Source organism: Schistosoma mansoni, chromosome W (assembly GCF_000237925.1).
Source record: "Schistosoma mansoni strain Puerto Rico chromosome W, complete genome".
NCBI classification, from domain to species: Eukaryota; Metazoa; Platyhelminthes; class Trematoda; order Strigeidida; family Schistosomatidae; genus Schistosoma; species Schistosoma mansoni.
This window is the reverse complement of record NC_031502.1, coordinates 43,894,197-43,911,653: the sequence shown is the minus strand read 5'-3', so window position 1 is coordinate 43,911,653 and position 17,457 is coordinate 43,894,197. Positions and strand designations below refer to the sequence as shown.

General features: G+C 33.1%; 1 protein-coding gene across 1 annotated transcript; it reads left to right on the top strand.

Moving 5' to 3' along the window:
* Nucleotides 1–2,031: 2,031 nt before the first annotated feature.
* On the top strand, nt 2,032–15,254 carry Smp_174650 (hypothetical protein; the record flags this gene model as incomplete). The annotated part of the gene is made up of 4 exons (XM_018789826.1): nt 2,032–2,076; nt 6,343–6,900; nt 12,095–12,806; nt 15,087–15,254. The coding sequence occupies 4 exons, from the start codon at nt 2,032–2,034 to the stop codon at nt 15,248–15,250; spliced, it is 1,479 nt and encodes a 492-aa protein (XP_018655230.1). The 3' UTR covers nt 15,251–15,254.
* Between the last annotated feature and the right edge of the window lie 2,203 nt (nt 15,255–17,457).

Below are 17,457 nucleotides of genomic sequence, written 5' to 3'. Positions count from 1 at the left end.
ACTGTATTCTACCATGTTTAACAAAAATGAAATTGATGATAAATAAATAATTTATGGTGTTTTATTAGCGGTTTCTCACAGATGTCAAAATTTTAAAATAATTTGTTTACCGTTTTCTCACATACACTTTTATTCATCAACATGTAATTCAAATATTCCTTTTACTTAAAGAAAGAGTTTGGATTATAAGTCTACATTGAAAATCTCAAATTATAACATTATTAGATTTTAAACAATTTAGTCATTGAATTGATCTTAAAATAGCTATAAATCATTGAATTTAGGAGTTTCAAACTAGAAAAGAAATCATCGCCTCATACCTGTTAGTAGCCGATATTCAATAAAAATCAATGAAGTTAAAAGGAAATGAAGTTTACAAAATCCACATTTTATAGTTGAAATCATGAGTCAATTGAAGCTAGACCACCATGAAAAACCTGAAAACACTGGATGGCCGTCTCGTCCTATTGTGAGACTCCTCAGCAGTGCGTATCCACAATCTCGACTCACGAGATTCGAACCCAGGACTTATTAGTGCTTCCAGGTTTTCGATAGTGGTCTAGCTTCAATTGACTCATGATTTCAACTATAAAATTACTAAAATCTCCACAAAAACCCCTTCTGATAAAAATCCAAATTACTTTATTTACTGGCATTAATTTGTAAATTTTTGAAGACTTTAAAGCACGGTGATTTTTCACTTGAACTACATAACTCTTTTCGTTTGCAAAAGGGCTTTGTGCTCTTGAAAATGAATTTATTTGGCGATATCGAGGCAATACGCACAAAACGCACATTTACCAATAAGAGACTGGTCAATTGCAGTGCTAAACATCAATGGGAAGATTCAAACAAATAATACAAAATGTTAATAAACTTCAACGCATTGCACAAGCTAGTAGCTGTATGGACCCAGTAGCTATATGAATGATGCAAAGGACTTTGAAGCGAACGGTAGCGGGTTCGAGTCTCAGAGTGAACAGGTTCACCCGGCTGACGAGTCTCAAATAGGACGAAACGCGCGTCCTGGATTCCACTGCTAGCCACCATCAAACAATTTATGTTTAGTTAAGTTAGATTATGACTAGTAGTGGAATTTAGAAAGTATGTTTTACTTTATTCGAGTCTCGTCAGCTGAATGTACCTGTGCCTCAATAGAGATAGATCAGTTGAAGTCCTTAATATCAACAAATGGATAACGCTAACCGTTCGAATCCCCTGACGATTCTTTAATAAAGTCATTAGAAGCTAGCAGAAGCTTGAGAACATTTTGTTTAATTAGCAAATGACACAAAATCAAAGAAAATTGACGGATTAGATGCCACATTGTGTCTGGATAATTATTTATTCTGTTACTTACCTTGTCATGCCTATAAAACTTCCATAAGTTAGAGATTATTAATAAATCAATAAATACTGTTATTTTTTATACACTAATGAAACTTGACGTAAAACTTCTCCCTTATACTTTTAACCTTTTCTCTACTGTTCAACGTTCAAGTTTAGGAGTATTCTGGAGATCTAGAAAGCGATTTATAAGTCATTATTAAGCGTTTGAATAACAGATCTATCACAAACTGCTACAGTTAAATTATATTTAGGGTTATTTTTCATATATTTTATAGATAAGAGAAAACACAAAACGTAAAATCCAAGAATAAATATGAATAAGAATGAATAACTCAATTAGTCAAAAATAATGATAATTTTAATAAATATCAATAAACCAAATTCATCATAACATCTGTATATACCCTTTAGAAATTCTAACACCCCCTCATTGATACATATATATACAATGACTTCTTCTTCTTCTGCCTTCTTTTGTTTACTTTCCCAATGGTTTTCTCTTTTTGTTAGCATACAACTATGCATGTAGACATAAATTATAAGACAAATTCGCGCAAGACATTTTCTGTTTTGTTTGTAATTTTGGATACAAAAGCAAGAGAATCATGCAATAATATTTTATATATTTTCTTCGTTTGGTTATTCACCTTCTTAATGACTTCTCAATTATTCATCTTTTTAATGAAAAATGAAAGCATTTTCTCATACAAAATGGAAGGAAAATTGGTAATTAAATTAAACATGAAGACAATGATTATTCTACCTCAATTTTGATGCAATAAAGCATAAGTAATAGTATATTTTATATTCACTTGGTGCTGTTTGCTAGAAAGGGTAATAATGGGAAGATACAAACTTCATCCCATTGCACAAGCGGATAGCCATCAGGACTCAGTAGATAAGTGGTTAACACAATGGCGTTTGAAGCGAACGGTAATGGGTTCAAGTCCCGGAGTGAACATCAATTCAGGGATGCAAATAAATCCAGCTGATGAATCCCAAATAGGATGTAACGCACGTCCTGGATTCCACTACTAGCCACCATCCATCGTTACTAATATATTTTATGTTTTAGTATTTTAATAGATCTGACTAATTTACAGACTAGAATTACTATTATGATTGTTATAATTCACCAGGAACATCTGAAAATTAAACCGTATTCAAAAAATAAATCTAACAATTCATCTACTATTTATCTGCGTTCGCTATTGAATTTTTGTAAATTTTCTGGGTCTCATGATGAAAAGAACAACGTACATAATATACAAGGTGATTAAGTTTATTTGTAAACATTTTTAAGATATATTATTTTCCCTGAATAATACCTTGAGAAAACAGTCAACCGAGTTTAATTTCTGTCTTTCCAATGTATGTTCTACGGCAGGATAAGTAAACTGGTAAACACAATAGTATGTAACGTAAAGTGAATGTGTATCTACTTTTGAACGGCTCAACAAGCAATTTCTTTGATATATTGATACAAATCTGACATCTGGATAGGGGTTTTCCAAGGAACCTCTTAGTGTAAAATCAATCTTGCCAGATATTTTATCATCTTTTAGTCAATTATTCTCAAGAAAGGTTTTTCCCCGTCTTTAGCATACGCTATAACCTTTATTCTTCCCTTCCTACTTTTACTCGCAAACGATTTAGAATAACCACTATCTCTCAGACACCTTTCAGAAACAGTTAATTCCTTTAGTTACTAGAGGACATAACGATTATATTTCATAAATGTACAAAATTGTTAGCAGCAAAAATCTTGGAATTCCTATTAGATTTTGCTGAAGTCATCACTGTCAAACAACTTAAACCGGACTTATGGATTCAAAAGGATACTGTTGTCAATCTATCACTTTGTCCTTTCAACCTCGCTTTTTAAAGTGTAGTTGTGTAACAATCTATTTCATACTTTCATGAGTTCTATCTCAGCTAAACTTATTTTGATCATATAATAAATCCTTTTTATTATTGTAACTACATAACTTATGATATTAGTATTTTTCATTAACCTGTCTACATGGGATTATAAAACGTTTTATTTAATACATAAATAACATATCATTTAGGCATCTTTTATAGATCTTACATATGTATGACAGTTTTATTAATCTTCATCGATCAGAATATTTCTAATATACACCGGCTTTAACTTATTAAACTTGTTATATATTGTTATATAGATTGGCTCGCCTATTAGAGAACAGTGAATTTATTGATAGCCCAATGATACACAAAAGCCGTATGAGCAGTCTTGAGTACTTATCAATCCTACTTTCTGCCTAGCCCAGCTAGTTAAGTCCAGAACTTCAATAACAGCCTCTGCAATATGAATCATTATTCTCAAACATACTGGATTTATATACCAAACAAACTGACCATATCGTACCATGAAATAGGAAAACAACATTTGTACAAGATTTGGCCAAATGTGGCTGTGAATATGGGGAACAGTAATCAATAGACTGGGGACAACTTAAGAATGGTAAATTGCATAATAATAGTCTATAGGTCAAAATAAAGCTTATAATAAAAGGGATACGAATATGAATAGTTCAGTTACATAACAATTATACAATAGGAAATATACATATCACACTGGTCCATATATAGTTCTCAAAGTTATCATTCATAAATCTCCACGGGATATAACATACATTTAGATTGTAAACAGCTAATGAAAAGCCAAAAATTAAAATACATTCATTTGAATCTACGACGTTCGTTTGTTCTAGTTTTATTCAAATTTATCAGTGAAAAAATTTTTATGAAATACAATTTATTTGAATAGGAAGCTTTAAATTAAGGTGCATTCCTCTTAAAAAAAATTCCGGTTAATGAATCCATTTAAAGCATTTTAAAAGATTCATTTCTCACTTTTCGACTTTACACAAGCTACCTAAAGTATTATTAAATATGGGGATTTTGTGGAGATTGTTCAATTTCTGTTATGAAATGACATCATGAATAGATATTTTATCCTATCTCTATTGTTTTCCAGCCGTTCTCTAATTTGTAGCAGTTCCTTATAAATACCAACATCCGATTTCATTTACAGCAGTAGTTACCATTATAGGGCAGAATTTAATCATTTGTAGCCTGTCATCTACCACGAAGTGATTTAATTACAGTTCCAATTGACATTTTTTCAAAATATAAGCATATCACTAAGGATATACTCAGTAATCTTGTTCAGTTCTATTAATTATATTAGTTATATTGTGATTGTAAACTTCATTTTACAACAATTATATTGTTTCTCATTGTTGTCAGTGTTGTTAATATTGATGCTTAAAAAGTATAAAAGTAGTAGACTTCTGTAATTTTTTCATAAATTTTTAATTAGTCTATTATAATTGTGCAGTTCATTGCTAATTATGAATTCGGTGCAATAGAATGAAACTGATTAGTTGTCGAACCAAAAAAATTAATTATTTTCCATTATTTTGGTTACAGTGAAGTGATGTTTGATTCTTTTTAATATCATGTTTGAAAACAGCAAAAACTTAAATTATAACAAACATTTAGTAACTTAACGGTTTGACTCTATGAATCAAAAAGAAGGATAGGGAATAATTATAATAAAATAATAATAAATGATTGCTTCTTATCAAATCTGTTATTAGATTATTGGTTTGTTCATATGTATTTGAATGTATGTATGTATTTAAATGATCAACTCAGTGAGAAAACACAAACAATATATGTACGTCTAGATAATAACTCTGTTGAAAACAGATATCTTGTTACATAGAGTAATAGTAATAACCATTCGACAGATCAATTGCCTTATATTTTTTCACGAATTTCTCCTGAAATACATTTTTAAAATTCTTTCGTCCTAGTTTGAAACTTCTCAACATTGTACACTTCTAAACAAAGCCATGACCTTTAGCTTTTGAGATAATCATGCTACCCAAAAATCACATATTTAGTAGTCTATGGTCTACATTTCAAACTTCTGTCAGTTCGTTGTATGAATCGATTCCCATCAAATGCAATCTGTGAATACTAGTCTCAGTCACAATATGATTAGCTATCTAAGGTTCAGACTGGTGAGCTATTGTAAACAAGACCTGTACAGTGATCTCTGGTCTCCCATAGTCTTTCAACTGCAAAATAGTTTCTGCTACCCTCTAACTATATAAAGCCTCCATAAAGCCACCTGACCTAACAGTGAATAAATAAATTATAAAAACACCACTAAAGTGTGATTCCTAGCTCATTAACCGCTCTGCTATAGAATCGTTAGTATTCTCCAAATATACAGTGTTCTTAGTGTATTAAAAATTACCTAAAACTGCCCTTTTTCACTTCCAACTTGGTTCATCTCATAAATCATTACCTTGCACTACAACTTCAGTGGTAAGCTGTAAAAAACTGTTATTAATGATTGATAAACTGCAAATAATGGATTGTTTTGTCAAGAACCAATCTGAATTAGATGTTCCTCAAAACTAATTTTGTAGACGACACTCACTGCCAATACCCTATTTATAGTAACGTAAAGTGTATGAACTTACCACACAACCAAAAAATATTTCACTTAAATTTTAAACAAGAACAACCTCTCCCTCTTAATTTTCTACGCTATTTGATAATCATTCATAACAATTGTTATATGTGGAGATTTTTACCAACTTATATACCACTAAGTAGAACAGAATGTTACAATCATCTTTGATTAAATTTTATATACAGTACATAAGTATATGGTAGGAATACCCTTACATTCTAAAAAAAACTTAGTGCAGGATCACATGCTGGTATTTTAGTCACACTTGTAACGTTACGTAACAGATCCAAGTGAATTAGGACTATTATCCGTTACATAAAAGTACTTAAATTACTTATCTTAAACTCTTCTAATAAGAATTTCCTAGACTAAATGTACAGAACAGTCTTAGGCATAAAACTCCATTGATTTACTTCGTTTAGAGCTTTGTGAAACTAATATTTATCTCATCTATTTTTCTTCTCATAATTTAGAGTACTTCAAAACAAAAAAATACATTCCTATGGAAAATTTCCACTAAGCCAACTTCATTCCTTTTTGGTACATTACATGTAGCTTATACACATGTTTGGTCACAAATTGATCCTGTGGTAAAAGCAAGTTTTGCTCAATCAGATATTGTCTATTTTGAACTAGATCTAACTAATCCTGTTACATTAGCTGAATTGAGTGATTGCCAAGTGTTACCGAAAAATCAAACAATCACAAATCTACTTAAACCAGATTTAATTAAACGTTTAGATCGATATATAAATAACCTTCGTCATACGATTAGTGCATGGATCGAGCCTGAAAAGAAAGTTTTCGCATCATATCTGTATGAGACATTGACAAAAGATTGGAAAGAAAAAAGACCTATATGGCTTTTATTGTTATTAAATAGTTTAACAAGGAGTGAAATATTCGATCGAGGTGTACCCGTACTGGATTTATTTCTAGCACAAGAAGCCCAACGACTAGGTAAACAACATGGTGCAGTGGAACAAGTAAATGACCAATGTGAACCATTAAACCGAATAAATGTTCATCAGGTAATTATATATTTCTATAAGTTTGTTTCTCAATGTTCTATTTAATGTCAAGATAGATCGCTTTACAGAGTTAGTATAGTAATACATCAGCTAAACTCTATTATTAATATCACTTACCAAGGTTAGATAATTAGAATGTTTTGTGTGAAAAAATTCAAATAAAACTGAAAACTTACAACATAAATTTCCAACTTCACCAACACTAACTTGTAAAATATCAATGTTCTTAACATCCCTCATACCTTTTTTTGATGGAATACAATATTTTAATAAGAAACTACATGGAAATAAATCCTTCTATTTGAAGAAGATATGAGTTACCGAACCACAATAGTCTTTTAAGAAATGTATAGAAATATTAATTGCAAACCACGAACCTGGTGGATACTACTCATTCTAATATATAATATAATGCATGTAGGATTCCGTACCGCTTTATCAACAGTACTATTACGCCGATCGTCCATTTTCAACAAAACTAAATTTATCTAATTAGTCTATAGACGTTCGACAGAAATCTCTATGAAAATACCCCGTCGAGAAAAAAATCATTTAGATAAGAACATGAAATAATTTCACTTTTGCTGTAACTGACAAAATATCATACTATAATATGAAGAGTTTACAAGATATGAAACTGTGTAATCCATGTTTTGAAAAAACGGTGAGAACTTGTAACAGTTAACACTTTCTCGTTTTTAACATTGAGGACTGAGTTTGGTCAACCTGTTACAGATACACTTAGCCGGTTAGTCCCAAACACGATAAAATGTGAGTTCTGGATTTCACTGCTATTCTCTATTCAAAGTATGCTCAAAATACTTACAACATTTATTAATAAAATAAATTTAATTACGAAAAAGCGTGTAAACAATAATTATGACAGCAACTTCGCTAGACAATTGTAAAGTATGAGAACATGGACATTGCTTATCTACCAGCTATTTTATCATGTGAATGTTGGTTGAAAGTAGATAAAATAAATTCGTGTCGTTGACAATTCTCCTGGTTCCTTTTTAAGCGAGTTCTCATTAATGCACGTTAATTTTTATATATCTATCAGTCTTTAATTAGCGATACCTGAAATGATGTGAAATAGAATATTAGTTCGACAACATAATGAAATCAATGGTTTATTTAAAACACAACAACTAATGTGACGATAACGTTGACTAGAAACTTTGAGTATCCTCCAGAATATGGATACTTATGATCCAAAAAGTAATAAATATGACTATATGTAGTTATATAGGCTTGTATATCATTAAACTAACACCTCCAGTTAAATATTGGGCTTGTAGTGAACGAGGACATTTGTGGGGATAATCAAATATATCTCAATGAAACATTGCAGAATATCTTAGTAAGATCTGAGAACCACACAGTGAATACTCCATTTGCAAAATGTCAATAAATCGTCTCAAACTTCATTCGTTTCATTCGTTTCCACACCAGTCATTCTCTGTTCTCATTCAATTTTCTTCGATCTTCTTAACCTCCTGTCAACAGGCATTTCACTTTCGATTGATGATAACTAACTTACGCCTGTTACCCCTCGTGGAGGAGCATAGACCACCCACCAGCATTCTCTTTACAACCCTGTCCTGGGCAATCCTATCTTGTGGTCGCTATACATTCTTTTGATGTCCGCTTCCAATTCTCCACACAGTATGTTCTTCAGAATTCCTCTTTCCTATTCACCTTCAGGATTCAAAGTTTGCGCTTGCTTCGTGATGCAGTTCGATGATTTACACAATGTATATCCCATCCAGCTCCAACATCTATTCCTAATTTCCTCTTCAGATGAAAGATGGTTTATTTTCTCCAATAGTAGGTTATTGCTGATGACATTCGGTCAACGAACATTGAGTCTCTTGAGTAGAAAATTGTTTATAAATACTTATAATTCTTTGATGATGACTGTGGTAGTTCTCCAAGTCTCAGTTCTGTACATCAGAACTGTCTTGATGTTCGTATTGAAGGTTATAAATCTGATATTGGTTAACAGTCGTTTTGAGTACCATATGTGCTTCAATTGTAGGAAAGCAATCATTGCCTTGCCAATCCTGGCTTTTACGTCTGATCAAATCCTCCTTGTTCATCAACGATGCTACCCAGATGAGTGCGTGAAAGTTTCCACCTCTTCCAGAGTTTCACTATCAGTTGTGTTTGGGTTGGTGTTCTCCGTGTTGTATTTGAGAATCTTGCTTTTTCCTTTGTGTATGTTGAGGCCTATTGATGCAGAGACTGTTACTACGTTGGTTGTCTTTGTCTGTATTTGTTTGTGTGTATGAGATAGGAAGGCTAGGTCATCTGCGAAGTCCGAATCGTCTAAATGATTCTGAAACGTCCATTGTATCCCTTGCTTCCCCTCACATGTCGAAGTATTCATAATCCAGTTGATCACCAGAACAAAGAGGAAGATGGAGATTAGAAAGCCTTGTCTGACTCCATTCCTCACTTGAAATGCATCTGTCAGCTGTCATCCATGCACAACTTTGCAGTGTAGTCCGTTGTATGAGTTCTGGATAATGTTGATGATTTTCTTAGGAACTCCATAGTGTTGAAGAAGTTTCCATAATATTCTCCGGTCCACATTCTCAAGCACCTTCTCATAGTTAATGAAGTTCATGCATAGTGGCGAGTTCCACTCAACTGATTGTTACACGATGATCCGTTGTGTCGCAATCTGGTCTGTGCACGACCGATCCTTACGGAACCCAGCCTGTTGATCTCGAAGTTCGGCGTCTACTGCGTTTTTCATCCGGTTCAGCAACACTCTGTTGAAAACTTTTCCTGGTACTGATAACAAACTGATGCCTCTGTAGTTCTCACATTTACTCAGATCTCCTTTCTTTGGTATCTTGATGAGGTATCCTTCTTTCCAGTCCATTGGCACTTGTTCCTCTTCCCAAATCTTCTTGAATAGAAGGTGAAGCATGTTTGCAGTTATTTCAATGTCTGACTTCAGTGCTTCTGCTGGTATATTGTCAGGTCCTACCGCCTTTCCACTTTTGGTTTGTCTGATGGCCATCTTGACTTCTTCGATCATTGGTTGAGTGACATCTATGGGAAGGTCAGTGTGGGCTGCTTCGATGTCCAATGGATTCAATGGAGCTGGTCTATTCAGCAGTTCCTCGAAGTATTCTGCCCATCTTTTCCTCTGTTCTTGGACCTCTGTGATTGTCTTTCCTTTTTTGTCCTTGACTGGTCTCTCTTGTTTACTATATCTCCCTGCCAATTTCTTCGTTGTATCATATAGTTGTCTCACATTCCCTTCTCTTGCAGCTTTTTCCGCCGTCGTTGCTAGTTCTCCCTTGTATTTCTGCTTGTCGGCTTTAATGCTTTTCTTCACTTCCCTGTTTGCTTCTGCGTACTCTGCTTGCGCATTGACTTTCTCTGCTCGTGTTCGGCTGTTGTTAATTGCTGTCTTCTTGTTCTTTTTTTCTTGAATCCAGTCCAGGGTTCCATAGATATACATTCCATACGATGATGCCTCTTTAGGCCCAGAACATCCTGACACGTCGAAGTTAGTGCTTCTTTGATCCATTTTCAATTGTCCTCCAAAGTAGTTTCTTGTTCTTTCAGTAGATCCTGTAAAGCTTAACACGTGTTGTTGAGAGTTATCTTGAAATCGTGAGTATCTCGAAGGAAGGCTGTATTGAACCTTTGTAGTGCTGTTTGTCCAGTTGTCCAGTGTTTCTTTAGCTTCAATCTCATCTTGGCCACAACCAGGTGGTGATTTGAAGCTATGTCAGCTCCTCTCCGGGTTCTCACATCTTCCAATGACATTGTGAATTTTTTTACTGATTCAAATATGATCTATCTGGTTCTCTGTGGTGTGGTCCGGTGAGATCCATGTAGCTTTGTGTATGCGTTTGTGTGGAAATATTGTTCCATCCATAACCAATTTGTTGAATGCACATAGATTTGCAAGTCTCTCCCCATTTTCATTTCTCTCTCCTAGTCCATGTCGTCCAATTATACCTTCATATCTTGTGTTATCCACTCCAACTTTAGCATTTAGATCTCCCATCAGGATAATGAGGTCCTTTCGTGAGGACTTCGCTATGATTGATTGCAGCCTCCAGTAAAACTGATCTTTAATGTCGTCGTTGCTATCATTGGTAGGTGCGTGACATTGGATAACATTCATTGTGATTCCCTCCTTTATTTTGAAGGATGATTTGATGATTCTGGATGCCTGAGATTTCCATCCTACAAGTGCATTTCGTGCTTCCCTGAATAGCATTAGAGCAACTCCCTGAGTGTGTGGAGCATTTTCCTCTTTGTGACCAGAATACAGCAACATCTCTATCGTATCTAGTGTTTGTTATCCAGTTTGTGTCCAGTGGGTTTCGCTGATTCCAAGTACTGCCAATTTGTATCTCTTCATTTCTGTCGCTATTTGACTGGTCTTCCCGGTCTCCCACATTGTCCGGACGTTCCATGTACCTATAAAGAGTGTTGCTCTGGTTGTAAGAAGGGGCATCGGCCTCGGTTTTCCATCGTGAGGCATCATAATTCTTCCTTCAACGCGGAGGGAAGAGTTCATATGTTTTCATTTGTTTAATCTGGTTGGAGTTTTTTTAACAAGGATGTTTTCTATGGGATGGGGTTGCCGACCTCATGCCTAACCCTCCTCCTTTACCCGAGTTTTGAACCGGCAGTAACTCTAGAAGAGCTACAGGTGGAGTTCCGATTGATGATACATACTACTCATATCTGTCGACATCAGTAGCACACCACAACCTCTTTTCCAAAGAGATGCTTACATTTAAGTCAATGACATGGTATTAGAGGCTTCGGCAGAGGTTACAATTAATGAACTGTGATAGATTACTTGTAATGTATCTGATTAGAATAGCACCAAGAGTATTTCTTTCTACAAAACTGCAAACACACCTGGCTTAAGAGTGCCAACTACCATGAAACCTAAGTACGCGGCTTCTTATACATTCCCCCGAACCATTTTACACTCAGATATAGTACACATCATGTCCAGTCACTTGGACAGGTGACCTTATTCCAACCTAATCAACGTTTAGGTATGAGCAAATACAATGTTGGTTATTACTTACTAGTCAAGCTTCAATTTATAACATAGAAGAGTAAATTATACAATATTAATATTTTTTTGCTTCTTACAAAGTTTTCTCCTCCATAAGTTTCACTTTATCAACTTTTATTTCAGGTAACATTTGCACTTGAAATAACATTGAATAATTTAGAGAATGCTAATCACCCTATGAAACATCTGACTAACTATTTTAATAATGTTAATCATATTGGTCATGTGAGTCATAATAGCAGCAACAATAAAAAATATACATCAAACACAAAAGTTTTATTTAATACATGGAATGGACAAATAAATGATACATTAATTACAAATCAAAAACGTAGACCAATTCAACAGACAGATATATTCAATAGTCCAACAGAACAGTTAATTGAACATTATAATTGCGGTGATTTGAATGAAACATTAACTAGGATGTCTTTAACACAAACTACACCATCAGATTCTGCGTTATTGTCGACTTCGTCGTTAGATCACATTACAACAAAGAATGAAACAAATACAATGCCCCTTATTACTATGATTCGTAAAAACGCTACGGCACAACAACAGAAATTTTCCAACAAGGTGAATAACATTTCTAAACGACATAACTATCGTACCCAATCATTACCATCATCACAATCAACGCCAAGTTACTTCATTGACAAAGAAATAAAGAACTTGTTAAGTCCGAGTCAAGTTCAAACGCTTATTGATTTGGAAAAGTATTTAAATGAAGAACTGATAGTTAGACGTAATGAGCGAATGGCTTATGAGATAATCAGTAAATTAAAACTTGCTGAATCATTAAATCAATCAGCATTTTTTGCATTAGGCGCAGGTAATGTAACCTTGTTTTGTTTTAGATCCCACTGTCTCGGTGTAAAGGTGTTTCCAAACACGGTTTGACACTATTTAGGGAACGAACAGAAAAAGAGGCCATTGGATTGCTTCTTCATCCTGCACCGAAACAATTTAGCTCTATTAACGTCTCAATAAATCCATATCCATATTTTATCTAATCAAGTATTAGTTGTGTTCACATAGTGACTGATTTCAAGATAGATTACTGAAGCTCTGATGAGAAGTTATCACCAGTGGAGTTCAATCGTGTGGGGAGTGAGATAATCATTACTGATGACAGTGGCGCTATGCCAAAACCAGCAGAAATTGAGAATGTAATTATTGGAATGCACTTCAGTAGCTTTAAAGTAGGGTGCTCTCCCCAAAAGATCATGAGTTCACCTTCTGGTGGGATTAATTTCCATACTATTGGTGATTCCTAAACCAAGACGAAACATCCACCTGGTTATTTGTAATTTTAATGGTTCCTTAGCTGCCATCAATCCGTCACGTTAAACTAAATATTATCCTTTTATTCATCCATTTCTCCTTCCCGGACTAAAATATGGTCTTGTTTCTGCGTATAAATTTAAAATTGACACTAACTAAAAAAAATAAAAGATGAAGAGACAGTTTAAATAAGAGAATAATGTTTCCTTGAATTTTCTAAATGTTTAACGTAAACCACTGATAACCTCCACTGGCATTGAAGTCATGATTTCCCGATGCCACGATCCACGTAAATCATGCTTACATAATTTTGAGGCTTCTACTTAAATAGGAGAACTTTTAACGAAATCAATTTTACAAGCAATTAAAATCACGGTTAATTAACACTAGTAAGAAATGAACTATCACTAAAATCTTTCTTTTGTTTTTATTTGGATCATTTAATTTCCTCGAAGTAATTAAATTATTTGAGTAAAAACTTTGAAGTTTTTCCACACTATTTGATTTGAGATAAGGGCATGATACTAACCTAGAATTAAGATGCAAAATCATATTAAGACTGTCACAGTGAGGTCGACTATCACATACTGATCGAAAAAGGTTCATATTTCATATATTTCCTTTATTAGAAATTAGAATATTTCTTAATTTTTCCAGTGAGCGAAAACTCTGCCTCAGGAACATAAGAAACTGACCTCGGAACTCAATAGATTCCTTGATAACAAAACTGAGCCGCTAGTAAAAATTCTTTAAATATCAGTGCCAATGACTACTCGAAATTGATTTCAACTCTTTTATTACCTTAACTCGTTTTATATTCAGTAGGTTTCCAGTAATTTCAAATAACTTGATATACTTCATTTCTTACACTTTTATATATTCTGCAACGGAAATTCACCAGATCTCACTGTTTCCCACACATTTGAAAAATTTTCTCATCACTAACTCCCTTTTCCAACATCTTATCTGATTCATATTGGTTTATCCATCAAATGACCGTTTTTCAAATATCTGGCCCTTAATTATCTTTTATTCTCAAACTAAGTTGCCTACACTTATTCTGATTGTTTTTTACCGAATATAATTTTACTTATAACTTGAAACAAGTTATAGATGAATTCAGCATAATCCAGTCCCTATGTATTGAATGGATACTTTGAGGTAAAAAATCAAATTGTTGTTAAATGCACAATCACACAGTGGCTTAGCAAAATGTGAAAATTATGCATTTCATTTACGCTGAAGAAGTGGCATACACTAAGTCACGAAACGTGAGAAATACAACTTTTGCACGAATTGGGATATATATATATATATATATATATATATATATATATATATATATATAGGCTTCATTGTTGCTTCATTATTGTTGTAATCTTGATTACTATCAGTTTTCACTTTTATTCTCTTCATTTCAATCTTCTCAACCTTCTGCTCACAGACAACCCATTTTTGATTGGTGTTACGTACTACATATGTCTGTCAACATTAGTAGCACACACCACATCTACAACTACCAATTTATTTGTTCTTATTTTTAAAATCACAAGTTGTAAATAAAAATTTTACGCACCATAAACTTGTCTGATCCTGTGGTAGAGAACTTACTAGGAAATACTTCCAATAGAAAGTATTGAATTTATGCCGTCAAAATGAAAGATCTCTGTATTAAGAGAATTAATTGTTATTGTTATCAACATCCATCACTGTGAATATAAGTAAAAATCAACATTACTAGTAAATTTATGAATTATCAAGAACGGAAAGTTAAAATAATGAAAATGATTGTTTCCAATATTTATCCATTTTGTTTTTATATTTACAGCACATTTTATAGGAAGTGGAGAGACAATTATTGATCATCTACGTAAGGCTGGCTACATCATCATTCCAGTTCCACAACAGAATACAATAAGAAGTGAAGAGAGAATAGGTGAAATTTCAGAAGAACCATTAAAATTTGAAAAATTCAACAAGATGTCGAAGTAGGTGTATAAGAGAACTTTGATAAGTTATTTTATACGTTCACAAATAAACATTTATTAGTAGAAAAAGAAGTTAATTTAAGCTTTGCAATAAAACAGAATAATACATTAGACCTATACAGTCGTACTTTTCATTAACGAAGTAATTATCTGAAATTTTCTTTATATGCAAATAAAGATTCAACGTATTTTATGAACTATTAAATTAAAGTTTTATTAGTGGTATATCGTATTTACAGTTGGTTATTGCCAATCACAACAGTATACGATAACTTCCTAATTCACTTATAACATTGAGTTGTTCTCGTTTAAAATACAACAGAGAATAATGGATGAGCTAGACTATACAAGGTCATATTTCTTGAATGAATCACAGAATATGTATTGGCAACTTTCTTACCAAATGATGACATGTCACCGTGCTTAAAACTGAGTCATTCAGAGAGAAATAAGTGGATTAATTTTGAAGTAACTGTAGAGAAAGATCTATAGTACAAAAAGGCTTCCAGTCATATTGCCATCACACTATTGCAGAAAATGCTAGATTCCCAGAAATCAGTAGTTAAACTTCTCATTTTTGAAATGTATTTATGAAAATTTTATACTTCTCATTCTCGCGCCAAAAGCACCTATTTTACTTTTAGTTTGTGTTTTCCACCTGAAAGGAACTTAAACATGACTGGTTAGTTTTCCTTTTAAGTGCACTAATTTGTGACACTTGTATTGTATATATAAGCACGAGTTGAGTGTTTGTTGTTCGCTTTTCCAACTTGCTTGTGGGATTATACATTTTCCCGGCTGGAGCTAGTCGTCTTCCTCTAGTTAACAGGGTTGGGGGTGGTCGTGAAATTTTTAGCTTGTCCTTCTGTTGTGTTGCTGACTATCATTACGTTCACCGGTCCTAAGTGACATTTTAATCCCTCGAACATAGCAACTATTCAAGTATTTTTCATTCACAAATAAAAGCGTAGACTATATGACAAATACTAACAAAATTTATGACATTAAGGATTCACGGGGTTATTACGTAATCAACCCAACATTTTAAACAATGATATTCTCATCAGCTATATCTATACCAAATTATTTTGACTCGTGATTAACTTGACAAAAATAATGAATGAACTGCACTAATAGATCCCTGTTATTTGTTTAACAGATCGAATTTACTTTTTTTAATGCTATGCATATTGACCAAATAAAGGTATACAAGTGATCCCAAGTTCATCTAATATCGATGTTTCTGCATGAAAATGATTCCCTTTTTGGTCAAATATGGAATACTTAAATGAAATGCAAAACTTAAAGTTCAGAGCAAAGTAAATAGTAAAATATCAATTATTTGGAGTTTCAATCTAACAAATGCCATCAATTAAATAACTTTACTTAGACAAAAACATTGACTAGGTAGAATAAATATAATTCAATAAAAAATCTAATTCGATACTGAAGTATTAACTGATATTTGTTATCTCAACTAGTAAATATATTTGGGTTGTATGTGTAAGTTTTGGTCTGAAATAAAGACAACAATTCATACAACAAGAACAATTAAAAAATGGAAGACTGTCTCCCAACCAAATATGTCGATGAGAAAATAAAGATATCTAACAATAAAACAACAAAAGTAATCTGACAAAAACAAACACTAAAATATTCCACAACGCTTCAGAGCAAATGTTTATCTAAATTTGATAAGTAACAATCTTCTAGGCTGGAATCGAATGGTCAGTATTTTAACTGTTTGATATTAGGTAAACTATACTTTGTTCTTTATTTATATTGTATAAAACTGATTAGGTTTACTGGACCAACTATAAAATCGGATTAAACGAATGTACTAAATAACTAACCTATTTTTTAAAAACAGTTTAATCACTTTTAAAATATACTGAAATAATGAGTAAGGAAAATGAATAGAAAGCGTACTTCTCTACAGCAGAAACTATTTTGAGCTCGTAATAAAGATGATAATCGTTTAATCTTCAGTAAACTTCGATTCTCAACTGTAAACAATAAGATCCCACGCTATGGGACTAAATCAGCAACTATTTATTTGATAAGGTTACTTTATTGATGAAAAGTTAACAAGCAAATATCGCGATTGGCGAATATATATTTTCTCTAATAATTACAGTATTTTGTTTATCAAGGAAACAAAAAGAACTGAACGATGGTATATTTCCTATTAGAGAACAAGATGTCCCCGAA